The following is a 27,495-nucleotide window of genomic DNA, read 5'->3' as shown; positions in this document are numbered from 1 at the left end:
TGTAACAGAGCACAGTCCCAGGAGAGGCATAATATGAAGAACTTCTCTCTCCTGGACTTAGGCATAACAACCCCTTGTTATAGAATATTTAGCTGTACCCAGTGAGCACAGTGCTCTCTGGAGCAGCATGCAGGTGGGGACAAGACCAGAACCTTCCTGTCCAGGATATTCTCATCCTAAGCTCTCAAATTTAGGAATTAACAGATCCAGCACTTGTTTTGTTTTACAGCTACACTTAGACAGGTGGAAGTTGGAAGTGCTTATAAAACCACTGATCCTATTGCAAAGGCAGAAGAGTGTTGATATTTACAAGTTAAAAGCAGAGCCACCTTATCCTGATGACAGCATTTGCAGCTGAGCAATCATTTTCATCCGGTCATAACAATTTGCTCTCTTTAGAACTGAGTGAAACCTGCGTAACAGGTTGGTGTGTTTTCCTTTTTAGAGGACAAGTCTAATCCTATGTCAAACTAAATACTGTTGGCTGGAAAGTGCTGAATATCAGATCCTACTAATGGAAAAATAAATTTCAGAAAAGGTCCAGAACCTTTCTCAGCCTATGACTGAGCACGGCTGCTTAAAAATGGTCACACTAAACTAACCTTAGAAAGAAAGAGGTGTATCAAAATCTTCAAATATTCAAAGAATTTACAAAGCAAAAATACTTGAACTCCAGGAAGTTCCAGAGAATTGCAATGGTCAAACAGGATTTGTTTACAAGCAATATGGTATGTACAGCCACAGGCATTTACCTTGTCCAAGACAAAAATCTTTTGCTTCTAGCTGCCAGGGAATAAAAAGTTTATGCATTTTTGAAGCAGTCATAGAGGGGTTTTCTAGTCTGGATTCCCTAAGCACTGGGGACCAAAACCTTTGAAGGAGTCTGTGAAGTTGTGAAGTCTCCATCTGTGGAGACATTAAAACCCAGCTGGAAGCAGTCCTGGGCAACCTGCTCTAGCTGACCCTGCTTGAGTATGAGGGTTGGACTAGGTGGTCTCAAGAGCTCCCTTTCCACTGACTTTGTGATTCTCTGAAAAATAACATTTTCTTTCTGTTCCTCTGTCCAGCAGCTCAGGACAGCCAGGCAGATCTGTTCTCAAAACAAAAAACTACTTATTATAAAAGAGGATTTAGATTCAGCTAGTGACAATTTCAGTAAGTTGGAAACAGGATGGATGATCTGTGCTGGGAAGGGAAGTAGGCATCACTAATCTTAAGCAGTGCTTTACCAATGACATTTCAGAGCAGGCCAGTAGCAATGTATTCATTTATGTTAATGTTTCACCTAGACACAAGCAAATAGCTACTCATTAGAAGATAAAAAAGCCTTAGTTTTTACTGTATAACCTTAATGTCAATAGCCCAGTCTCACCCAAGGCCCACATATAGCTGTACCTGCCTCACTGCAGTAGCTATGCCAAAGGGGTTGACTGTTTCTAAACAAGGAAAGCATCAAAGACTTCACTGCAGCTACTGTTGTATCCAGGAGAAATAAATGGCATCATTACTCCCTTCTGACCACGAAGACTTCACTTCCTGACCTCCCTCTCACCTGGACAGCTTACCATCCCAAGCCAGTTTATCTGGCCAGCCACATATAAGTAAGCAGAAACTTACACAGCTGCATAGAGGCCTCCCACAGCTGAGTGGATGAATCCTCTCACAATTGTGTGCAAAATGAAGGAAAGAATCTGGAAAGAGAAGCAAAAAAAATGTCACGTACTAGATACCATCTAAGTGTGTGCGACCCCAGCATCCAACCTCTCCTAAAAGCTGTTTTCTTTTCTAGCACAAAGCCAGGATTGAGAAACCCAAAACCAAAACCTGAAAGATCAGCACCAGGGGAGGAATTTATATTTGTCTAAAAGCACTGTTCTTCCTTACTTTGCAAAGGCTAACATGTAGTACCTCCTGAGGTTAACCACACAAGACCTAACCCATTTGTAGATGGCACTGCTGCAAGGACATGACCCCAGCAACTTGTGGGCAGGGTCACAATGCTTTTTCATTGCATTTATGGCCCATTTAGTTAATTTTGCACAAGTTATAGCTGACAATATGCCATTATGAGCAAACTATGTCTGTTTGCCTACGTCATTAAGCCACATTTAAGTGTGGCATAAAATGACCGAACTCCTTCACCAGAAACAGGCAGTGCCACTAAATAAATATTTAACAGGTTTATAATCCCTCAGGTACCATTGGGCACAGTATTTGGTGCAGAAATAACTCTCTATGTATCAGTGTCATGCTGCTTACAGCAAAATTTCTGACCATCAGCAGCTTAAATCAAGTCCAGGTTAAATGCACAGGCACTGCTGAGAGAATCTTGATAGGAAAGTATTTGTTGTTAATAGTTAGATGCAGACATTTCTCAGGGTGAATAAACTGTGGATCAACTCTGTTATTTTAAGTGGAGCTGCTTCTTAATGTTCTCTTGAGAGATGTAAACTGTGTGGTACTAGTTGTTTTAGCTCTAAGACTGGGCTTCCCAATGCAGTACACAGAAGTCTCTCAGCAATACCAGAAAGCTCTCCTGCACCCAGCTGGTTCTGCTGGCTTGCAGGACCTTCTGGTACTGTCCTGCCTGTCATTCTGCCAGGACCCAGGCTGCCAGCCTCTCCAGCACCCACCCGTTTGTCCCATTCACCTGCAAAGGTAGGTTAGGAATAAGACAGGTGATTCCAAATCCAACCAGCAGGATATTTGTGAATACAAAGGCATTGGTGGCATTGATGACTTTCTGGATCTGACGATCACGCTTTTTCTTTTTCTTGTCACTTCTGGAAGGATAGCAAAACTTATGTTACAAAAACCACTTTCAGCAGCTACTTGAACTCACAGCAAGATTCTCCACATATCATATGAATCCTATCTAAACCAGTTTGGCTAGAGGTCTGCCTAGAGAGGTGGTGGGATCTCCCCAACAGTGGAAGCTGAGGAACATCTGGGCAATTATTTCAGTGCCGTTACTCTTACTGTTAGGCTAGAAGGGATGTCTGAGCCTCCCCTGCTACAACTTAAATTTGCTCTTCTTGACTGATCTCCTCTGCAATTATCAGGTCTTCCTTCAGGCTTTCTTTTCTATACTGAAGAGCCAATATTCTTTTCAGTCTTTCATCACAGAACACATTATATGGAGCAGAGGGGGCCTGCTACGTGGCTGCATGTCCCGTGGGGTGCACACTACGCACTGCTCAGCGTTGCTCTCCTCGTCTTCTGAGCCATCATCACATTCTTTCATTCTCCAGTCCATGATGTACCCGATCACAGGCGCTGTCAGCAAGCACAGCAGCTGCAATACCCCAAAAATGGAAGTGTAGAGAGCCACTGCAAGAAAGAACAAAAAAACACCCACATTTTTAAATAAGTCATCAGCCCAAGTGATACCACAGCAGCAACAGAAAAAAACAGACAAAAGAAACTCTCCCAATTTATTACATCTCTCATTAAGAGCCTAGACTCCATGTACTCACAGGTAGGGCTGAAGGAGCTGGGATAGCAAAGCCCCACAACATCATTAAGCCTCCCTGAAGCACTCTTCAGAGTGGACATATTGGATGCACTTGCTTCAATCATTCTGATCCTGCACCGGTGTTCTCAGAGCAAGCAGGGCTCCAAAACTGGGACCCAGCAAGTGCTAAGTGCCAGTGAGGTTTATTCCGACTAAGACCAACAGCAATAGATCCTGCACAGCCAGCCCTGCTCTAGTCATTTCCTCTCCTGCCTTGCTGGGAGTCACAGCTACATCTTCTCCAGCTAAGAAGCTCCAGCAAAGACAAACCAGGCTGGGAAAGTGAAGACTAACCCATTTTGTGCTGGATGGACAAGGTTGGAGGCAAGAGGAGTGGAGATTAGCAGGAGGAAAAAAAAAATAAATAAAAAAATCACAGCATCTGAGAGTAGTCATTAAAAACCTCAAACTGATGAAAATCCCCTATGTGCTAAAGATGGGAGAAACATCTACGTAGCTTGCTAAAAGAAAGCTGATGCCAGCAGACTTGAGAGTGTCCCTTCCTGCTACTGAACAGTTCCCCCACCCTACAATGCTTTTTCCACTTCCTCTCTGCAGCCCACGTGATGGATGTGGAGGCATTGCACAGCAGAGCTGGTGAGTCACAGTGTGCCACAGCTCTGAAATAAAGATGTAATTCTGAAACTGCCCATCTCAGCACAGAGTGCTTACAGCACTGTAAGTAAAACAACCAAGAAGGATTTTACTTTCTCCCTCCCAATGCATTTCTGGGTCTGACCAAAGCAGTACAGCCAGAATTTATACCAAGATTAACTTGGTAATGGAGAGAAGTTTCCAACAAGCTTCTCTTATACTGTTACAGCAAAGTCCAGCAGAGCTGCCCTGCTGTGCCCGGGGATGGCACCTGATAATACTTTCCTGGCTCCAGTTGCTGGCAAGAGAGCCAAGAGGAACTTCCAAATCCAACCTCACATTCATGCCCCCATTACCTCCACAAAGGCAAGTCCTGAAGTGGCCCCACATCACATCTCATTATAGCAACTGCTGTAGCCCAGACAGACAGGTGGCATCAGCCTCTACAGACATTTCTGGAGCTAATTTGCTCCTCTGGTCATTTTTTAATAGGGGCTAAAAAGCAAGCCATGCTGTCATGTTTTGCCTCTTCATGCTGTTCTGAGCACTTAATGTTGGGCTTTAAACAGCAGGAGCAGAAGCCAGCTTGAAGCAGGGAATGAAATTTATATGGTCAGCAAGAAAAGAGAAGGAAAATGTAGCTGCTACAAAAGGGGACCTCCTCCATTTATCTACCACTTAAAAAACACATTCTTTGAGGAGAAAAAAAAAAAAGGAAACACCTCCTAGCATATACCAGCAGAGGCAGATATGGAAGAAGTAGATAGAAAAAACCCTATGGGCTTGACATGTCACATCCACTGTTCTACATGTCTTTCCCTCAAAACTATCCTGAGCAAGCACTTCACACAGCTGAGTTTTCCATCCTACCACTATTCTACCCAAGGACTCAAAGCACTGCAAGATTTGAAAGCAAGGTGGCAATTTATGGAAGATGCAGCCAAATTTCAAGTTCTAGACACTTCTCTTTCCTGCCTTCCTACAATGCAAATTAGAGTAATTTACAGAGTTACTAAACTCCTTAGCTTCTCCCCCACCTTTTGGGGGTTTTCAGAAGAGAAGTAGCCACAGGCTGACTGCTTTTTCCACCTCTGAATTTCACAATAGGTCTAAGCCCCCATAATCTGCAAAGGAATCCAGGGAAGCTGCATCCCATTCTCTCCTGATCCACAGATTACAGTTCTAGAGAGCTGCACCCATCTTGGAACTGCTCTTGCAGGCTGACACTGCTGTGACCAGACAATACCACTGGGTTTGCTGATGCCATGGAAACACCGAGACAGCGGAATGCACTGTGAGCCCAGGCTACATTCAGGAGGAGGAGGAAAATAGGAAGAAATCTCAAAGGTGGCACAGAAAAAAAAAATATATATACCCCAGAGGCACAAATCTCTTTTTTAACATGAAGCTTGAGCTAAAAGTAACTGGCAGCATATAAAGCTAATATTCATTCTAAAATACCGAGGCGGGGAGGGAAAAAATGAAAGAGAAATAACTGGAACAAGCCAAAGTAAAAGGAAAAAAAAAGTGTGAAAGAGTTACAAGGTAAGCAAAAAACTAAGCTGTGCTGGGAAAGGTAGGCAGTGTGAAGTTTGTCCTGTTTACTGTTTAATGTCTAAATTGGCTCTTGAGCCAGGAGATAAAGAGCTAAATGCTGCAGGCTGTCAAAGGCTCAAGGAACAAAGCAACTCGGAGAATGCCAGGGCACTTGGAGTTTCCTTCCCTCCCCCAGAGCTCACTCCTATTTTCAGAGGAGTGCCTCTTGATTTATCAGCTTCATGCAATCCAGATTTAACAAGTTCAAACTGGATCTTACTACAAAGGAAAAAAAAAAGTCTTGTTTTGCAATCCTGGGTATTTTCAACAACAGTAAACTAATGTACTCTTTCCTGATTGCTCCATGTACTGAATCACTGAATCAGAGCTATAAATACAGAGGTGTCCAGAGCAGTGAGCACCCCCAAGCCTCTCCAGCACACACCAGGCTGCACAAAACAGCACAAAACAGCTATGACTTCATTTCTCCCACCCCCGGTTGCTGGGCTGAGACACCTTGTCCAATCATTAGTCATGAGAGTCAGCTGCTCTGGGCTTTGTGCTTGCATAGGATAAGCAAAGCAAATACCTGATGAAATAGGTATTACAGTTACAAGAAGAAAGTTATCACAAGTCCATCCTAGGAGGCTACTTTAAACAACCCATCCAGGGAAATAACATGGAACTGTATTTAACAGACACAGAGCTAAAATTAGCTTGATATTTAAGCCTCTACCTTACTGCCTCTCAGTCCCAGGCTAGTTCCAGCCCTCAGCTGGACCCTACCAGCAGCTCTCAGCTGCACTGTGACACCACTCTTTGCCATACACAGGGTATCTGCTGAGTTATCAGGCTCACTGACCTCTTGGAAGAACCAAGTCTGAATCAGGTCCCAGTTCCAAGGAAGCAGATAAAAGTCTTCAGGTCACCCTACCTTGATCTTCATCTCCAGACAGAAACTGAAGGATGGTGTTCATGGCTCCCATGTAGAAGATGAGTCGCAGCTGAGTGACACACATGGTGATAAGGCTGAGCAACAAGATAGGGCTGAAGACACTCTTCATGAAGGATGGAGAAGCTGCAGAAGGAAGAGTGGAATGTCTGGAAAAGGCAACATACCCTCAGAAACAGAAAAGGGGCTTTGCCTGTGGGTTAGCACATCTTCTCCTTGCTAGTCATTGCAACACTGGGTGCCACTGGCAGCTCCAAGAATCTCTCAGTTAGCAACTACCTGGTGCCTTAAGAGGCTTCAATAATGAACAGTTATAGATGCAGGGAGTTTGGCTACCAGTAACTGAGGCAAAACATCAGGAAGGAAGGCTCACCTAATTTTGTGGGTTACAGCAAAAGGAAGCTTTGAACCATTTGCTTTGGCCATACCCCTGATTAATAAAGGCTTGGTCATGATGGCAACCTGAGAGCAGTGACCAAGTGCACTGTCCTCCCACAGCCCTACCAGTTACCCAGGCTGATCTCCCCACCACTGGCAACACCCTACAGTGGATTTAGGCAAGTATACACAGACAAGATTCCTTATAAAACTGCACTTTAACAGTGGTGGCTGGTATGTGGCAACACACAGCTCACCATCTCACAAACAGATCTGGAGCAGAGCAGAGAGGCCACCAGCCTCCTGCCAACACAAGCATCCCTGGGGCACTCATGGAACCACACCTGCATTGTCAGGCTGGCACTTCACTTCTAGGTCCACAGTAGACAGACACAGCTTGTTGTTCTCTTGCAAGGCTGTCGGCTCCTTGGGGCCCTTCATTGAGCTCCCCACACTGAGACGGCGCCCCACAGTTGTTACTTGCTTATAAAACTGCTTCCCAGTGATTTTGTGGTCAAATCCCAGCCAGCTGAACTTTATTTTCACCCTGTTGGGCAGTAAAGAGCATGACAGCTGCAACACAGGGTGGGGAATCAGAGGCAGCAAAGTTGCAGAAGTCAGAAAGGCTACGTGTGGGTTTAAGGCACTGGTTTCCACCTACAAACCCATAAATGGTCTGGATCCAGAGCACAGAGGTGCTTTCCCTGGGCCAATTTGGCACAGGTTAATATAGAAATACTTATGACTATTGACAGATCATTTTCCTTCATAATTCCTACGCTTTGGAAAGTTCAACTTTCCACAGATATTCACCAGTCAAGACATAATGCTAATGGCAGAAATAAATCCTCAACCCAAGAAGGAATGGCAGCAATAAACAACATGCAAGGGAGTTCCCTGTCCATGCCTCTAAATTAGCCATCCCAGCACTTTCTAGAGGATTAAGAATGGGATTAGCCCTCAAGGCCAGTGTAGCACACTTACGAATAGTCCATGTCTTCTGGTCCTGGGAAAGGCTCCAGTGGCCAATTGAAGAAACAGTTGAGGAAAACAAGTCCTGCACAGCTTGCCCAGACAAGCAGAATAAGGATAAAGGAGACCCCAAAGTCATATATAACCTGGAAACCACAAGACAATATAGTTTTGGCTATAAAAGCAGAAATATACTTCAATACTCTTTGAATGAGGTCTGAAAGGGAGCTGGGGGAAAGAAAAAATGTTCTACATTGAAAATGGGTTTAACTCGAGTGGCAACAAAGAACAGTTCTGTGACATGCAGGCTTGGAAAGAGATGTATTCCACATCTTTTATAGCAACAACAGGACCTCCAGCTGGAACAGCATGCAGCTCTATTTATTGAAGATGATTGCCAAAGGTTTTCATCTAGGACCTCCTCAAAAATCCAGCAGGAACTTCCCAAACTACTTGAGACTAGCTTACCTTTACTGTACCCCCACTTATATGAAACATCTCAGGTTCAGAACCACTAGTGATCTACCAAAGCAGCCAAACTGCCCATCTCTTCTGTGCCTTCAGTGCTGTTTGCTAACTCTGAACTTTGTTCAACCACCTGTGACAACCACACAGATTAGGGAGTATTTTAATGCATGTGTATATTTTAGAATTTTAAAAAGCAACCTTTCATAAAAAAGATCCTCAGCTCTTCACTTTTACTTAACACCTTTAAAATTTTACTTAACACCTTTACATTGGAAACAAACTGTTCTCTTTTCAGTATTGTTGAGTTCCTGAGGCAGTCAACTTGGGAAGTCTTTAGCAGTAGGAAACTGAATTTTGCACATCTCTAAAAGAGTGCTGTAACAAACAATCCCCCTTTCTTGCCACATCATTGCTACATGGTGCAAAATTCCAGCTCAACACCACCAGTCATGAGTCACAATCCCACGGTCTCACCTTGATTCCTGGAAAAGTCACAGCAGAGGAAGCATAGGAGCCAATCATCAGAGCAATGAATGTGGAACGAAGGTCACCAAACATGTTGGGCAGCTGGGGGAACAAAAATTGGTTGAAACTGGCTGCTGCCAAGGCAAAGGGAAAAAAAGGGTTGGAAACTTTGTTTAGAAGATCTTGGCATTTAGGATTAAGACTCCTGGATACCAGAAGCTGAACCTGCCAGTTTTATTCAAGAATGACTTCTCTTCAAGATATTGCTCTACAGGTTGCATTGGTGTCTCCAGTGTCAGGAAACATCTACAAGCTAAGATTTATGACACTGCTCCCTTCCAGACTGACAGCATACTTTGCATTGGTTCCCTTTACCACAGAAGTGTTTAACCCAGCCTTTGTGCTTTCTTCAGGAATTCCTTACTTCATGTCTGTAGCCACCACCTCCTTTCCACTCCAAAAAATACATGCTCAAGATCTCTACATATCACTCTTTTTGGTCCATTTAAGACACAGGTTGTGATAGCTTCACAGTTTTTAACACACCCTGCAACACCTTGAACTGCCAGGTTTGTTTATGTACCCATGGTCAGCACTCAAATCTTTGCAGTAGACCAGAAAGTTCCTGTTGTAACAAGAAGGAACAGAGACAAACTGTGTTGCTGTTTGCATTTCCATTTTTACTTAGGTCCCTGGCTCCTGACTCTCTGCAAGAGGGGCTAAAACAGGTAATTTGTCCTTCAGGTGGATGGCTCAGATGCCCAAGCACACTACCTTGGAGCTGGCTGCAGGAAGGCAATCACAAACACTGAGATAATCCAAAGCTTTTTTGCCTACAAAGCTGCTGAACTCTGCAGGAAGCAGCAGTCAACAGCACCTCACGTTGCTAATCCTGCCACCCACCCCACTTTGCTGCTGGGCTCCTTTCAGGTGTGATGGCATTGCCAAGAACAGACCAGGCTGGTTCTGCAAGGATCCGTTGGGAAAGCAGAGGGACAGCTCAAAGCAGCCACTTCTGCTACAGCAACAGCAAAAGCATTCCCAGGCTGCATCTCCAGTCCCTGCTTCCACTCAGGACCCAAAAGAAGAGTGGAGCAGGAAGAAAGAGCTGCAAAACCTTCCTAATCCCTTGGGAAACAAGGAACTCCCCATTTTTCTAAAAAGCCAGAAGTGAACAAGTTTCCATCACTAACCAATGACTGCCTGCAAACTGGGAATTACAGGGAGAAGCTTTGAAGTCTACAGGCTGCAGAGCTCAGCTCCTGAAGCTGGTCAACAGGCAGAGATTCTGCTGCAGGCAGGCAGGCAGATTTCCCTCCCACCTCCTTTTTTTGCATCACTTACTCCCCAAATTCACTTGGGCATCACTACCACGTCAGCCTCAGAAGGCCTCAAAGCAGGACACTGTGGGTGCCTTCTAGGACTGGAAGCATAACTGGCATTTTATCTGTTTAAAGATGCTACTGAGCAAAATGATTCAGAGACCATTAGGCAGAGGCCGAGCAAGCAAATGCTGTCATCACATTCCCCTTCCACTGCTGAAAAACAAATCCATCTTTCCCAGGAGCAGCATATAAGGCAAGCAAATCTGGCTTGTGTCACGGCAGGACCAGGGTGTTTACAACCCAAGTATTCCTGTGCAGGAACACTTGAGGATCCATCTGGCTGTTTATCACCTCCCTCTCTCACTGCAGAGCTTCCTATGCAGTGCAGTCTCCAGGTCCTCAGATAACCCCAGCCAGGGAACTGCAGCAAGGATGTGCCCAGCCTGATGCTGCTGCTGCGGTGAAGCCAGAGGCAGAAAACGCTGCACTCCTCTGCAGCCAGGATCCCCACACCCACCCCCCAGATCCCTGCATACGGGAGAGCTGCCAACAGGCTGCTTTCAGGAGCTGCAGACAGGAAATGGCAAAGGATCCAAAGGTCTGTTAGCAGGCACAAAAAAAAAAAAACAAAAAACAAACCACCTCTTCTTGGAAGCAGTGGCCTAAATACGCACCCTAGAAAAAGGCATCTGCAGAATCCAGTATCTGCAGGTTGCAAAAAGGCCAGTCACCAGCACCAGGCAGGGCATTCATTTAATCACAAATACCCCAAACCTAAAATAATCTCCAGAAATTACAACAAACAGCTGCTCCTGCTGGGGAGCTCAGAGCAGGGCAAGAGCTCCACAAACACAGCTGCTTCTTGGCTTGGGCTGGTTTTCCCCAGAGCCCTAGATAGCACAAAAAGCCTTTTTCATACAGCAAACAAGCAACTCCCAGGTGGATCCTCCTGCTCTGAGGGCTACTGGAAACATAGAGCAGGCCTGAAAGCAAGCAGTTATGCCCAGGAAAACCCAAATCTGCTTTTGCCTTGATGGGGACAGAAGTCCTAGAAAGGCTAGAGATTTCCTAAAAGCCTATTTGGCACCAAGCAAGCTGATAAATTGGACATAGGAGATTTAAGGTCCTACCCAATTCAATCAAAGCAGAAACTGCAAACACTGAGTACTGGGGAGGAAAAGAAATCTGAGACTACCTGGAGAGGCAGAGGAGAAGCAATGGGAAATAGTAGTCCTCATCCCAACAGAAAACCTCTCAGACTGCAAGTGCCAGCACTGGCAATGCCTGTGCAGGTCTCATCTAGAAGACCAGCTACTAAAATAACACACTATTTATGAAGCCATTTTTCATGCTGTCTTTATAGGAGCACACATTGGAAAAAATGAACCAGAGAGAGAGAAAAAACCAACCCAAGCCACAGAGCAAGTGGGCTCGTTGTTTTTCTGCCAAAAAGATCTGATCCTCATTCTGAGCTTATCCCTGCAGGCCAGAAGGGATTCCTCCACTAACTTCTGCCCTTTCTGGTATGATAGGGCCAGTTCCCCCAGCCTTGGTGACAAACTCTTACGCCTTCTGTTTAAAGGTCAGTAATACTCAATGTACTATTAACTTTATGTCCTGTCTCAAAGATCCTGTAACTTATTTTTGCTATACCATAACTGTTAAACTGATTAAACTGATAAAATAACTTCCACTTGCAGATGGTTTTTTTCATCTGCCTTATAGTGAATTTAAGACCTTTGATTTATATATATTTTAAAATATTTTTTTCATCTTATTCCTGGAGACAATCCATATACAAAGATACTACCAAACCCAATTTCCCTCCTCTGTCAAGTCTGTATAAAAAACAGTGGAAAAAGTCAAGGAATTATGGACTACTGAAGAACAGAACTTTTGTTCAAGCTAAACTTTGTTTTCCCTATCAGGAGTATATTTGCAAGTTATACAGACACTAAAAATACTTTCTTCAGGAAAGCCTCAAACTGCCTGCTTTGTCCAAAGCGTATAGAAATTCCTGTTCCCATTCTCCAGCAAACAAAAGATCACAGAGCCCAAAGTTTTCCTAATATTTCCAAACAGAAAAGATTCCCTACACAGAGATGCCCCCCCCCCTCCCCCCCAAGCTCCAATTAAAGGGTGCTGTTTGTGGCAGAAAATAAGAGCAAAGCAGCTGTAATTCTTTGAAAGGAAAACAGGACAGAAAACAATCTATAAAAGGCTCTTTGTGGTAATTTATCACACATGTTTATTTCTTTGCATGAAACAGCTTCAGAGCAGAACCAGCGCCAGATTCCTGCGTTGCTGTAAGAGCCACCAACACAGATCTGTTTCCATTTCCAATCTGCACTTACATTGGCCAAGACCAAGTCACGAGGCAGAAATCTCCCCTCTGCATTTTCACAACAGGCACAGTCTGACCTTGTTCCCAGAACTGGGAACAGCCCCACTTGCTTGCTCACTCCCCCTCCTCCCAAACCACAACACCAGGCACCCAGGAACAGCAGCTATGCTGCTTGCCATGTGCTTTCATGATCCCCTGGGTACTTGTTACTGAAAAAGGCTTTAAACCCAAGAGACAAAGCTTCATGGACTACTGTCCCAGGCTGTAATCCTCAGAGATCCCATTTATCCCTTGCAGAAGCACCAAGGATCCCCATCTCCTGCCCTCCCATCCAATCACACCATGCCCACACATGCAGGTGCCCTGGGAGGTTTCAACACCTCATGAAGCACATGAGGAGCATTCCAACCTCACACGATGCAGAGGCTCCTTCACAGCCACCCTGCAGCAACTACATCCTGCCTGGGGTGGCAGAGGACCAGTTCATGCACCAGTGGGTCTGACCCATTTCCTGGAGGCACTTGGGGTCACTTGTAGCTGGCAGAAGGAAGTCACCTTGCTATATGACTTGTGCATGCACATGTGTGCTTGGCAGGCAGTGCCTGTGTCAGGCAGAACAAGCTTATTTGGCACCAGAAGTTGATTAGCACTCACCACCACTGTGTAATGAACATCCTTAAAATTGTCTTTTGAGTCTCCCCTTCCAGCTTCAGCCCTTCCCAGGCACAATGCAGGAGCACTGGGCATGCAAATCAAACTGCCCAGAGCCTGCAAGCCATGGACCTGCCATCCCACACTCCATGTCTCCACGGGCCACAGGTGGAAAAGGCCCAAAGGAAATCACCACATCACCAATGAACACCAAGCAAATTGACACACCAACTATGAGCACACCAGCTTGCAGGCAGAACCATGCAGGGACAACCCAGCAAGCTGCCAATGAGCAAATTACACCCACTTAAAACAGCCACCACCACAGCTACACTACAGTGCAGATGAACATGTGCTCCCCTCCCACTTCAGTGTGTTTTCAATCACAGTCACAAGTCTCAGGTATTAAATGCCTCTGTGCAGCTTGACAGGGACCAGCTGAATTTGGATTTGACAAGTCAAAGCCACCTCAAGTCTTCACAAAACCCACAATTGTCTGGAGAAGCTGGGCTCTCCCTCTGTGAACTCAAGACATCACTACTTGGTTCAGACCTCTTCAAGGCCTGGATCTCCTGGAATATTCAATCTTTTTCCTGCAGCTGTACTTCCTCAGTGCTGCAGCACAGGCTCGCTAATTAGGGTGCTAATAAGTGACTTTTCTCATTTCCTCTGCTGCTAAAAGCCACAGTACAGCACATCCAGTGTATTTCTGCCCTAGCTTTGCCCTTCCTCCTGTTATCACCAGTGGCTCTAAAATAATCTGTGACCCCTTAATAACCACCCAGAGAGACAATCACCAACACTGGCAGCAGCAGGGTGAGAATCCTCTCCTCTCCCACAACAGTCCTGGTGTGCTCCTCTCTTCCTTGCTTTTATTTGAAGTGTGGCATGAGGACATTTGCCCTATAGTCTTTTGGGACCACAGCCAAGAGCACTACATATGAAGGGAAGCCTGACATCTGCACAGAGTTTTGAAAGCTTTGAATATATGAAAGCAACAGCAGCAGCAAGATCACAGTAGACAGTGATCTGTGAACCCAGCCTCGGCCAAATTTAGGTCTCAGGAGTTCAGCCAGTGTGTGAGCCTTGTCCTAGGTTACCTTAAAGCAAGTTTCACTTCAACAGCAAGTTCAAGGTCTTGCAGTTCAAATCAAAGTTTTTAACCTCAGCTCAAGAAACAGCAGTGCTTTTCCGACTGTTTTCTGGGAGGGTTTCCACCCAGCTGTTTCAGTAACACTGGCAAGGATCAGGGTCATGAGGCAGAAAATAAAGCAGATACTTGGAGGACATTCTTGCTTCTGTTTCCAGGCAAAAAGAACCCCAAAATGTAGAGATCCATCTGACAACAGGTGACCAATGCTTGCAATACAAACCACAGACTGAACAGACCTAAGTGGGATGTGCAGATGGAGCCAGGTGTATTCAACAACACAGCTTTTCCAAGGAAACCTGGAGGAACTCTTGCCCTTCCAAGAGGAAAAGCTTTTGTGCTCAAGACCTGTTTTCCTGGGGTTGAGATACAAACTGTTTTGCAGAAAGCTTATCATACCCAGCTGCAAGGGTTTGTGCCCTGCTGATTCTTCCTGCAACATGTCAATGCTAAACCCAGTGCAAACACATGTCCAGCCTGTGCCAGGTAGCTGAGCACTGCATGTACAGGCATATTACAATTTGAGTCCTTGACAAAAACATTTCCTTCCTCCCCCAGCCTTCTCCTTCACCTGAAATGGAAGGGGCAGGTAACAAAAAAAAGAACTCTGAAAAAAAGCCCTAGAATAACCACCTAGTGCTCAGCCTTTCAGGTGAAAGAGTGACTGATCCTTTGTACCAAACAAAAACATGTGCTATTCAAGCCACAGGCAAAAGATCCACTTTGTTCTTTCCTGCTAGCCCAGCTCACAGCCACAGGAAGGAATTACAGAGCCAGGTAATAACTCTTCGCTTACCGTAAGTGATGTGAATGTCATGCACATCCCACCAAAGCCATTCAGAGCCAGTGCAATGAATATCAGCACAGACAGAGCTGCAACAATAAAAAACATCACCCTTAGCTTTTACTGGGGTGGAGAGGGAAAGGAGACAGAGCCCAGAGGGCTTTGAATCTGACACATATAAACCTCAGTAGATCAACACCCTCAGGACATGTCACATTGCAGCACCCATCTTCCCAGCCACAGAGGGGGAGGGCAAGGGCTGTATTCCAACAGGGAGCTCAGGATGGGATCATCTCTCTCCAGAATGGATGGGTCTGTTTTCTCTGATGAACAGACTTGCTGATGCAGCTTGTCTGAATGGGTCCTAAAAGGAAGATTCACTTGAAACAGCTGGCTTCAAAGTGTCCTCTCACCACCTAGTCTTGAGGAACAACCTCCATCTATCCCTAGTGAGAAAACCAACCACACATTGTGTGCCTCAACTGATCTTCCAACCCTGAAAAGCCACAAACATGTTTGGAAGTGCTCCTTTACAGGACCTGGCCCAGCCCTAAAGCAAAGCTGAAAGACCTGGCTATCTCAGATCCTTGGCCACTCAGGGCTGTGAAACACCAGCCCTCCCCAGAGCCAGCAGATGCTTGGCTTTTGTCCTCAGCAAGACTTCAAGACAGCACAAGAGGTGTGACAGAGCATGCAGTGTCATAAACAATTGTCTGCTGCCCAAAAAAACCAAACAAAAAACCCACCCAGAGCCCCAAAGCCTTCCCAGCCCAGAAGAGAAATGGCCACTTACAGTCTGGGTTGCTGGCAGCATAAGCAATCATCACACAGGACACAGCAAAGCAGGCACTGAAAGGGAACCAAAACCATGAGCTTCTTACAGACAGTAAATTGCACATCCTTCTGTCCCCTCAGCACCTCATTAAGCAAGCACAGTATAATTTCTGTAAGAGGGAGGAAAGCTGACAATTTGGGAAGAAAAACCCAGGGAAATACCCAAATATTAAAAAAAAACAACCAACAACCAACCTTGCAGAAGGGCTGAGGTAGCAACTTTTCCTCCCAATACTGACTCTTACTGGACCAAAATCCCTTACTGGTTCTCTAGCACAGAGCTTTGCCAGCTCTCACCACCAAAGGTGACCAAGGGCAGCAAGGAGCCTTTGTCCTCAGACCCATCTGTGGTCACAGCACAGCACTCAGAGTCTTTACCTGCTCTTCTCTGGTAGGGTTTGAGTCAGAGACTTGCTCTTTTTTTGCCCACTCTGCCTACAGCCCAGTTTGATTTCTAGTGCCAGATTAACCAGTGCTGAGCTCCACTGTGCCCATCAAGTTCCTGTTCCCTACATACCATGATGGCAGTAGCTAACAACCTTGTAATTTGAGGCAGAAAGCAACACACCCCACATGTCAGAGAAGAGCCCTAGCAAAGGCAGGCAGGATGTGTTTATCCCCAAGTTAACTCCCCAGCTCGCAAGCAGTGATGTAACATCTTGGTTTTGTGCCTCTCAGGACACATAGCTCCCAGCTGAAGGAAAAAGCTAACCCTCCATGACTCACAAATGACTCCACTCTTCCTCCAGGCTCCATCTAGCCTGGGAGCAACACTGGAGAGCTGAAAGGTGGACATGGAGTCCCAGGCCCTTCCTTTATGGAGCAATTTATTGCGCTGGCTGAAATTATCCCAGAGCTGCTCCAATGCATTGCCAGCAGCTCCCAGCACCATCCCTCATACAGTCCCTGAGGCTGCCAGGACCCAACAACCACAGCACCCAGACAGCACCCATTTGCCCCCAGCAACACAATTCCAGCCCTCAGCCCATGCAGGGAGCCCAAGACACTGACCTGCCAAGCAGCCGCAGCTTGCGAGGACCATACTTGTCCATGACAATTCCCAGGGGCAGAGTGATGGCACTGAGCAGGAAGGACCCAATGGTGAAGGCCAAGTTCAGCATCTCATCCTGGGCGTTGCAGGAAGGCCATTTGTGCTCTGAATCTGTGCTGTTCTCATGTTGAGGGCTGCTGGTGATGTTTTCTACAGGGGATGACAGAGGGTTGTCATTGCAGCATGCCAGGATGGGCCTGCAGAATTGCAGGGGGAAGGGAAGAAAGAAGCCCCACAAGCAGGGTGGCACAGCACACCAGGCATACATCCCTCCACACTACATTTTGTGTTATCATCAATGAGGAATGAAGAAGGGAAAGAAGAGCAGCAGAAGACTAGAGGAAAACTCACAAGCTCAGCTGGGAATAGGAAAAGAGATGCACAGGCACCCAGGGAACAAGTACCCTAAGCAGGGTGACAACTTAAAAGACAGAAATTCATTAATTTATAAAAACAACCATAACGGCAAGGCCCTGGCCATTACAGGGGACAGCAGAAGATCCTGAAGGGACTAATACAAAAATAGGGTTCTCCTAATCCACAACTGGCATGTTCTCACAGATCCTTTGCCTAACTAAACTGGAAGCAATAACCACAGCCAAATCAGTTATTTCGGGACACTGGGCTGACAAGGGCTGGCACAGGGTGACAGCCTGCTCAAACGACAAGCTTCCTACTCCCACTGTGGGCATCAGGATGAGGGATGGCTTTGCAGCAGCCACCCTGCTTCCTGACTGCCCTGGCTCCAAAATATGCTTCCTGGATTTAACTACCCTGTCCCCAGGAGGGCTGGCAGCTCACCTGCCTTCTCCCTTTGTTAAGAGATTGATGCATCTAACTTCTGTCCCATAATTAACATTTTCTATTCTTTCCAAGTGGGTTTAGGCCATACAGATCAATGATATCTCCAGCTTTCTGTTCTTGTCCATAGATGAGTAACTCTGCATGCAAACTCCCACGCTGAACAGAGCCCACGTTGTGTAACAGAGAAACAGTTGACCAAAAAAAAAACAAAACCAAAAAACAAGTTCCCTATTCTTTGCAGCAGCAGTTTTACTGCCTCATGTTAACTCTGCTCCTCTTACAATCCCACCCCAAAGTGGCTTACAACCCCTCAAGCAAGCATGTGTGCCTCTAGACTTTCATTAACTCAGAGCTCTGGTGCACTGCACTCCTCCCAACTCTTCTCTGACTTATAAGTAACCTTTACTGGTATGACAAAGCACTTGTTTTTCTTACTGCTGCTGCAAGCTACTGACATAAAACACTCTCCTCCACATTTAATAATTGATCTGACAAAGTCTAATATTGAAGGAGGCACAGACAAAGTCACCTACATAACCATCTGCATGAAGCAAGATCATTGATTCCCAATGAGCCCTGGTTCATTAACAGTTAATTAGCAGGAATCCCTCACACAAATGATTTCACATTCACTGCTCAGTGCAGCTTGTGGAGGGGATCCCCTTGGCTGCTCTTGCCCTTCCTGTGTCTGGAAATCACACAGTCCTGTCTTGCAACTCCTTCCCTTCTACCCAAGCCTCAACACCATTACTGGTTTCACCCTGGTTCTCCTAGTTGGCCAAACCTCCCACCTCTGTGTCCACTGCAAGCAAATCACACTCCACCTTTCAGACACCAGGTATTAGCAGGAATTCAGACACTGATATGATATTTGAGGCTTAGGAGCTGTAGTACTCTGGGGAAGGCACACAGCATTTCTCCCCATTTACACTGCTCACACCAACACCTTTACTAAACAGTCTCAAAATGCCTGTGGGCAGTGATGACTGCTTATTCCATTCCTTTGACATGTGCAAATAATTTGACCTGTTCTCCCCTCACCCTGCTTGTCATGGACAGCCAGAGTAAACAACTGATGTATCTCCAAACAGCCACATGTCCCATTAGCATCCCTTCTGCAGAGAGGACAGAACTCCAGAACACAAAGCTCCCAAGTCACATCCTTAGAAATCAGTCCTGGACAGACTTGGGACACTTTCTGCAGTTTTCACACTGCATCTTAATCTTTTTCATCCATCTTTCCCTCACATTCTCCTCTGGCTGTGTTCCAAGTTCTTAAACACTCACTTCTGGCAGTATCTCCATGAGGCAGGCAGAGGCATACAGCTTCACCCACAGCATCAAGGCTTTTTGGGCTCTCCACAGAGATAAATTAATAGGAAACAGATGTGGGTGAGAGGTTAAGCTCAGGAAAACAAGGGGGGGGGGGGGGAGAAAGAGTGACAAAGTAGTAGTGGTTTCCCTGTGTCAGCACTCTACAGAGAGCTCAGCTGTGGAGTGGAAGAAGGGTGGAGGGATGTGGACAGTGCAGTGACCTTAAAACTTCTGGCTGCATATGTTAAAAAGCCTGTCAGCTTTCCCCACGAAGAGATGTCAAGCCAGAAATATTTGGCATTTAAAGCTGGAGTAGACAAATTACTGTTAATGTATCGACATCTACAGTTGCAACATTACCCCAAGGAGCTGCTGCAGCACACACCAGCTCACAAACCCTTGGATGGCATGCAGGACAGGCAGCAACACCAGGAGGCAAAGAGGACACAGCTCAGAAAAAGCAAGGAAACTTGGCCCTCTCTGAAGGTTTGCCAGGAAGGCTGGGAACAGGGCACCAAGCTTCAGTCCCTACTTGTCCCAACCACCTTATTTACAGCTGTTCATTGCCAGCTCCAAGGAGGGGCCAAGGCAACAGCGCGATGTGGAAATACAAATTGTTTGTGAAAATAGAAGCAGGCCCTGAGCAACAAGAGAAGAACCACTGAGGCGTTATGGAAATCGTTCAAGCAGCCTTTGGCACCCCGACATCTTCTGATCTTTTTTGAGCCACCTCCATAAATAGAACATTTTGGAGGTGCTGTAGGTATGTGCAACATGCACAGGGTCCAGCTGAGAGCCACCTCATCCATGTGCCAGCAGCACCAGCAAAGGCAGCAAGTGGCAGCATCTGAGTGACATGCAGCTGAGAGGAGATTAATGGGCAGAGAACCTGCCTAACTACTCACCTCCCTAATGCACCTGGTTACAGCAAACAGCAGTTTCCCTAAATCACAGCTCAGATCCTGTTCCAGATCAGTGCACGCCACACTGCTGGAGAAAGTCTCCTACGTGCCTGGCTCCATCTGCAGCAGTGCTCTGGGGAAGGGCTGCCTGTGTGCCCACCCTAAATTCTCCTGCCAAAACCATGTGCACAGGAGGATTTGCCTGATGCCACCAGGCTCAGCCCATGCACACTCACCACTCTCACTGGCAAGCTAGAAGAACCTGCAAGTCTTTATCACCAATTACAAGAACATACTGCCTATTTTTAAAGCACTACAAGCAGCAGGATTTCTACTGCCCAATTAGTAGTTCAGGTTACTATTAAAAGACTGACAGCTTAGGTGAGAGGAAGGCTGCCTCAGTAATCATTTATGTCAAGCTCATCGCTGGGATTTGTTCAGGATGTTATTGGAACATTTAAAGTCATCCTTTCTCCCAAACTAAGAGCTGTAGGTTTCATGAGAGGGTCAATCATTAACTACTCTTTGCTGACCTCTTTAAATCCCAGGCACACACCACATTACCAGAGGAACGAGTCTGGGTTTTTCAGGAGTGACTGCCATCTCAGACAGCAGAGAGAAGGTTTCCTTTCATCTTGTTTCATGGATCAGATTGAACCAAGCAGACAAAACATCCACAGCCACCCCAGCAATAGCTCTGTGGGACACAGCCTGCACAGAATCACCTTCCTCTTACTTTTTTTTTTTAATAAAAGGGGAGGAATATCAATAAATAAAATTTTAAAAAACAGGGCTAAAGAGTCTGGGAACACTGGTTGAAAAAAAAAATCACAGTGAAAGACATGTGCAAACAACTGATCTGCAGTCTGCCCACATAAGAACATGTTTTCTCTTTTCAGGATGGTGTCATACTTCTGGGAACTGGGAGATGTTCTTGCTTTATACCACTGCAAATGCAATTTATCTGGGTTTCCCCTCTCTGCCTGTCCCTCCACTTGCAGTTCCAGGGCCCCGGCTGGAAGCCCAAGATAACCATGGCACAGTCTCCAGCTCAACTCCCATTCTCTCCCCAGCTGCAGTTTCATTTTAAACCAATTCTCACCGAGGGCTGGCACCTTCCCATGCAGCTCTGATACCACTGACAGCTGCTGATCAGCACAGCACATTTCCTGCAGAAATGGAACATTTACCAGGTTCCTGTTTACATGGTCGCATGTGCAACCTTTTCACAAGCTGTTGTCTCATCTCAACAGCTTGGGAGGGATCTTCAGACTGCAAGTTGCCCACCACAGCCCTCAAATGAATAAAAGCAAAGAGGCATAAGGCAGCACCTCCACCTGTGCCCATAACAAGGCACCTTAACCTGCTCTAAGTGAATTAATTAGCTTATCACCCCTTCAGTTTTCTGCAGCTCTTAGAGGAAAGCCCTCTGTTCAACTGGCTCCTTATCTTTGCTCTTTGTAAACAGATTATCAGGTTCAGGATTCTATTTTTCTAAAGCAGGTCTCAGAGGCCCAAGCCCTGAGATTCACAATCCCAGTAATGCTGTAGCAATGCAAGACCCTGAACAGATCGAGTTCCCCAGCAGCTGATTAGGCCTGAATCCTGATAAAGACTGCAGCATCAGCTCTTGCAAAAAATAAAAAGATGCTGCTTCAATTTGGTTAAAGGCCAGATGGTAGCAGAGTAAAATTAAAATGGGAACAAAGTGCCACAAGCAGGCTCCTTGTCAGCAAATTTCAAACATACCTCTCAGGATGTGGCCAAACCTGCTGCCCAGAACAGGTACAACCCCCCAATTCAAACCCTGTTGCACAATTGCTTTAAAAGGACTTGATATAGTGAGATGGATTTTTTTTTTCTAGGTGTCCACCCTCAAAAAACTGAGTTAAGAGTCCAGCAGACCTGACATGTTTGCAAGGGTGACTGAGCAAAATCCAATCCCAGAAGCTAAGGACAGGAAGGGAAAGGAAAGACTTCAACAGGACAAGGAGCCCTTCATGAACTGCAGTCACTTTCTGGGTAGCTGCTGCTACCTTCAGGGAAGAGCCTGCAGAAGGGACAAGGTCTAGTTTTCTCCTTCTTTAGAAGACATCACAAAGTGCAAGAGCTTTTGCTGACAAACGAAAAGCCCTGCCAAGAACCTTTGGCTCATTAGGAAAAGTCAGGTTTTTGCAATACTTACATGCACACAGCAGCATCAGAAACAACAAGTGCCCAAAGGCTACCAGTTATAATTTGTTTGCTACAACCTTCCAGCCTAGTATCCACTCAGGAGGCAGGATTTAGTAGGTTATGCTGAGAAAGGCAACCATGGGACCACACATTCTGATCCCAGAAAGGGTTAAAATCCACTCAGCACCAATCATTCAGTGACAATTTCCCACACTTTGAGCAAGGTCTCTTCCCTACCAACTTACCAAGGTTATTACAGTGGTGTGGGGAGGGGGGGGAGAGAGTAAGAATGGATGAACAAGGACACCAGCACAACTGGTCCTCCATGCTCATCACAAGCCATCACTGAGTTGAGCAGTGATGGCCAGATATTTGAGGACAATGAGAACATTTGACTAGATTAATTTATTTTCAGGTTTTAAGTTCTCCTGCCTCAGGGCACAGGCTGGTCAGTGGGAGGAAGAAATTGCCCCCAGAACAGCAATTTCACCACAGTCCAAACATTTGCATTTTCCCTGTGGTCTGTGGCACAGGCACTCCAATGGGGAGAGCCAGACAGACCACAGATTGGTCAAAGTGGGTGAGAAACCAAGGTGACTCTTGCTGATTTGGGACAAAGGCAGATGGATTTAAAGCAATCAAGGCAAAGAATAGGAGGTGGGCCCAAAGTGAAGCAGGGCTTTTTGTTTGTCAGCAGGGCACATCTCAGGAAGCAGACAGGAAAATGGCTGCTTGCAGAGACAGTCAGCATTTGCTAATCAAACCCCATGGGTTTTATCTCTGTGGCAGAAAGCCTCCACCTGATAGGTTTAATGAGACCTCTTACACAGGCCTGTGATAAAGTCACCATGGCTGGGTGAGAACTGAGCTGCCTCAAACAGAAGTCCTGAATGGTATCCAGGAGCTGAGGACTTTCCCTCATGCAGCCCAAGTGACAGAGACACACTTGGAAGCATCTCACTATGAGCAGAGGATAGGGAGGAAATTAAGCAACCAAGCAACAGCTGGCAGAAGACTCAAATCCATGTATGTTTGCCAGGTGCCCCAACCCAGGCCCTACAAGACTGAGGCAGCTGCCCACCAGCACTCAAAGCAGAAGATCATAACCAGCAGCTCATGAAGGGGGAAAAAAATAATAACCAAAAACCCAAAGTATGATTACAACTATCCACAGGCACTTTTTTCTTGGACTTTGCTTCCCCACATTTTAGATTTCCCCTGCTCTTCTCAGCCATTACCCACTGGGAGCTCTGGGGTACACACTCTTATTTCCACCTCTCTTCCCCTGCTGCTTCCTTTTCCAGCTCCATGCTCACCAGCATTGATTGGGCTGGTCCACCTTATCTCATCCACCCTCACACACCACTGGAGAGAGCCCCAGTACCCACCTCCTGCCTCTCATCACTCCGTTATCCCATGTCTGAGCACACACAAACCCTGTAACTACAGCAGTTTCCCAAATCCATACCACACCTTTACCCTCAGGTTCCTTTTAACTCCACTGCCCACTCTGCAGTAGTGTGGGATTCCCCAGACCACAATTCTCTCCCTGCCCAGGCTGGGGATCTATGCCCACCTGCACAATGTTTTTCCTAGGATTATCCTTCCTGCACCACAGGATTGCCTCCTCTCCTGAAAGGCTGTGTCTGCAACATGGACAACCACTTCCTGCAGCTGGGCCAGAAGGTGGATTGCCAGCCCTAAAGAGACTCAGCCTGGTTTGAGCACATCCTGGGTGTTTCAAGAGGGAGAGGAACAAAAACACCAGTTGCATTTACTTCTGCAGCTTCTCAACAGCAGCACTGGCTTCCCTGTCTCATTTTCAGCCTTGCTCTTTCCTTTCATATTTCTAAGGGAAAAGTGGCCATAGTTTCCTCCTACAATCTCATGACACCCTCCCTGGAAATTATCAACTTTCAGGACATATCAGGGCTTTCCCTCACAGAGATGAGACAAGCCAAGACACCATACAGAGAAAGAAGTCCAAGCCAAGCAGAAAAGGCTTTCCAGGAAAGCTTTACCTAATCTTTAAGGCTTCTATTCCACTCACTTCACAAAGCAACAGCAACTATAGGCACATTACATCATCACAAGGATTCCACTGGATTTGGAAAGGAGCACACATCCCTTTCTTCTACCGTATGACTGATCTGGAGATCTCGGCCCTACCCCAGCCAGATCCACACCACCAAACCTCAACAACAACTTATTCACAGATGTCTCCAGAACATCCTTACCTGACTCGTAACACAGGTAGGAGTAAAACCCTTCTGCTTTCAGCATGATGAGGAGGGACCCCCAGCCCAGCAGGACAGCAGAGAAGAGCAGGTTTTCAATGATGGCTGTGAACGCCATCCACCAGCGCCGGCGATGGGCGGTAGCAAGCGTGGGTGCCATGGCTGGGTGAGAAGATGGCCTTGTCCACAGAGTCTCAACCTGCAGGGACCAGAACAAGGTCTATGAGTACACAGACACAGCATGAGGTGCTCAAGCAGCGTGGTCTAAGACAAGATCTCCCCACTGAAACACAAGCAAACCTGCCTGCTGAAGAAAAGGCACCTGGGTGTAAAACTTGTTCTTGCCGGTACCAGCTTGCTAAGTCACCTGGAGGGATGGGGGAAGCACAGGTGCCCTTGGAACAGCCCCTGCAGTGCATACACCATACAACAGAGGAACATTCAAGGACTCTGTTCCACTTCCCAAGCAACAGGTATGAAAATGCAGCAAACAACAGCTGCCCAGAGTCCACGGCACAGGGCAGGCAGCAAGGAAATGTGAGCTAGAGTGGGGGGCTTTAGCCAGCACCCCAACCTCCTATTTGCTTGCAGGCAGAGCCTGGGACCTGGGAGGACATGCAGCCCCAGAACCCCAGAACTTCAGCCACCCACCAGGTCTGCTCTGCCCTATGCAGGAGCATAGATCTGCTCTAGAAGATGAGAAGAGCTCTTCCATCTGCCATGGGTCCTACATATGCAGTTTAAAAAAACAGATGGCTCAGCAAGGAGCACTTTTTGCCAACTGATAGATCACTCAGCTTGGAGATACCCCTGTCCCATGCCACCCTGTCACATGTGCTGCTCCACCTCAGCATCCCTGAGCTGCTCCACAGATGCTGCAGCTGGATTAACTGTCTCCAGCTCCACCTGACACAGTCCCTGAGGGCCCACAAGAGCAAGCAACAGATTTGGGAGCAGCCCTGGCTGTCCTCTAAGGAGCCATGAAGTGCAAAGCAACAGGGCCAACCCTGGGTCATAAGGCAGGTGGCCATTTTAGACAAGCTGAGCTTTATTGCCAGACCAGAGTGTGCCTCCAGCAGGCACTCTGGATAAGTCAGCTGGCTACAAACACCACAGCCCAAAACAGTTTCTCAAGGCTTTTCCCAGAGCAGAGGGCCCAGCTGTAGATTGCTCTGAGGTGTGTGGGGGGCGAGGACCCAGCACAGCTCCCTGCAAGGGGACAGGGCCATCCTCAAGCTGCTGCAGAGACCCCCGGCCCAGGAAGGTGGCCTGCACCCGTGCCCCTCACATCCCCACCCAAACCCAGTACCCATTTCCTTCCTCACCTCCTCACCCCTGCACCCACACCCCTCGCTCCCTCAGCACAGATCCTCTGAGGCACAGGCCTCTCTTTCCTATACCAGTCACCCACCCTCCCCCTTCACGCACCCCTTCGCTCAACAACCCCCCCCTCCCCAGAGCTTCTCTCACCAATCCCCCCCATCCACCTCTCCCCAACAGCCCCGCTGCCTCCTGCTCTCCCCTGCCCCGACCCAGCGCGCCCCTCTCCCTCCTCACAGCTCACCCCATCACCCCTCCTTCTCCCAATACACCCCCCTCCCCCCAAAAACACCACTCCCATCCACACCCCCCTTACACACCCCTCTCCCCCTTAACCCACCCCCCAACACACCTTGCTCCCCTCAACTCACCCCCTCCCTCTCCACAGCCCCCTCAAGGCCCCCACTCCCCGGTCCGATGCAAACCCCACCCCACACGCACCCCCGTCCTCCCTCCACGTAAAGCCCCCTCCATCACCTCACTCGCCCCCCATAACAACCCCACTCCCCACGCTCCTGCACCCCACGCAGACCCCCACTTCCTGCCTCCATACCCACACAACCTCCCCGGTGCCCGCCGCTCACCCTCCGCCGCCTCCCCCGCGCCGCCGCGCTCCCACCCGGGGTTTTTATCCGTCCTCCGAAGCAAACAGCAGCCGCCTCTGATTGGTCGCTGCCTCAGCCAATCACCGCGCCCGCTGCTGCCGCCGGGGCACGTGCCGAGCCGGTAACCCCCCCCCCTCCCGGTACCCCCCGCTATCTCCTCCGGAACATCCCCCAGATAATCACCTCCCGGTCCGTATCCTCCTCCCGGTACACTCCGGGACCGCTCCTCCAACCCCCGAGAACCACCCCTGGTACTTTCCTTCTGGGACCCACTCTCCCCGATACCCTCCGGGATTCCCCTTCCCGTACCTCTCCCGGTAGTTGACCCCCTCAGGACCTACCAGGTTCTACTCCCCCGGTACCCTCCGCCCGGTACCCCTCGGTAGCCTCTATCTCTCCAGCACTCACTCGCAATACTTCCCTACCCCCGGGAGCCCCCTCGGTATCACCTCCGGAAGCACCCCTGGTACCCCTCCTCCCCGGGCCGCACCTGTGCTCCCCCGGACGCAACAACCGGCGCTGCGGGGCTGGGCACGGGGCAGATCGGGACTAAGGAGGATCCTCTACGGGGTCGGTGAAGCACACACCCCGCACCCCGACTCCACAGCGGTGAGGGGACTCGCCGCCTCCCAGCATCCGAAAAAAAAAAAAAAAAAAAAAAAAAAAAAAAAAAAAAGACGGAAAAGGGAAGAAAACGGGAGGACGGCTGCGGGAGGTGATACGGAGCTGGATGCAGCCCCGCCGGCCGGCCCGCCCGCTCCACCTCCCGGCTCCAAGACGCCCCTGCGGGTTTCGGTGCCGGCTGCTGCCGGTCTCCGCCGGCCCCGAGCGGCAGCCGGGAGAGCAGCACCGCGAACCGGCTGCTGCTCGTACGGCCCCAGCCCAGCACCCGAAGCCGTTTCCGTAACGGGACCCATGTTACTGCTCACCCGCTACAGTTACCGGCACCGGCTCCCCCCTTTGATGCTCACCCACCCCTCTACCCAGCCCCAGGAGGGGAGAGAAACTGTTCCCCCCCCTCCTCAGTTAAAAGGCATTTGGGGAGCGGGTACCAACCCGCAGCCCCGGGTGACCATCCCTTGGGATGCCCCCGCCCACCGGAAGCATTTTCATGCAATAG

At 47.8% G+C, this 27,495-nt stretch overlaps 1 protein-coding gene across 5 annotated transcripts in view; it reads right to left on the bottom strand.

Annotated features, from left to right (window-relative positions):
* The window catches only part of SLC43A2 (solute carrier family 43 member 2), a 33,645-nt gene extending 6,713 nt beyond the window's left edge, over positions 1 to 26,932 (bottom strand). The window contains exons 1-12 of one of the 5 annotated variants that reach the window (XM_030462768.1): positions 26,866 to 26,932; positions 24,451 to 24,649; positions 16,979 to 17,168; positions 15,927 to 15,982; positions 15,146 to 15,222; positions 8,889 to 8,981; positions 7,959 to 8,092; positions 7,319 to 7,521; positions 6,579 to 6,722; positions 3,195 to 3,330; positions 2,651 to 2,783; positions 1,618 to 1,691 (exon numbers count right to left, since the gene is read on the bottom strand). In XM_030462768.1, the coding sequence (XP_030318628.1) occupies positions 1,618 to 1,691; positions 2,651 to 2,783; positions 3,195 to 3,330; positions 6,579 to 6,722; positions 7,319 to 7,521; positions 7,959 to 8,092; positions 8,889 to 8,981; positions 15,146 to 15,222; positions 15,927 to 15,982; positions 16,979 to 17,168; positions 24,451 to 24,610 (1,400 nt within the window). In that variant the 5' untranslated portion in view covers positions 24,611 to 24,649; positions 26,866 to 26,932. Of the gene's footprint in view, positions 1 to 1,617; positions 1,692 to 2,650; positions 2,784 to 3,194; positions 3,331 to 6,578; positions 6,723 to 7,318; positions 7,522 to 7,958; positions 8,093 to 8,888; positions 8,982 to 15,145; positions 15,223 to 15,316; positions 15,498 to 15,926; positions 15,983 to 16,978; positions 17,169 to 24,450; positions 24,650 to 26,323; positions 26,406 to 26,865 lie in introns of those variants that run through there. The other 4 variants (XM_030462766.1, XM_008490666.2, XM_030462767.1 and 1 more) reach the window with 4 other exon arrangements.
* Positions 26,933 to 27,495: the final 563 nt, after the last annotated feature.

This window comes from Calypte anna, chromosome 19 (assembly GCF_003957555.1).
Source record: "Calypte anna isolate BGI_N300 chromosome 19, bCalAnn1_v1.p, whole genome shotgun sequence".
Lineage (NCBI taxonomy): Eukaryota > Metazoa > Chordata > Aves > Apodiformes > Trochilidae > Calypte > Calypte anna.
The sequence above is the reverse complement of the archived record's forward strand: the minus strand, read 5'-3'. Positions and strand labels throughout refer to the sequence as shown.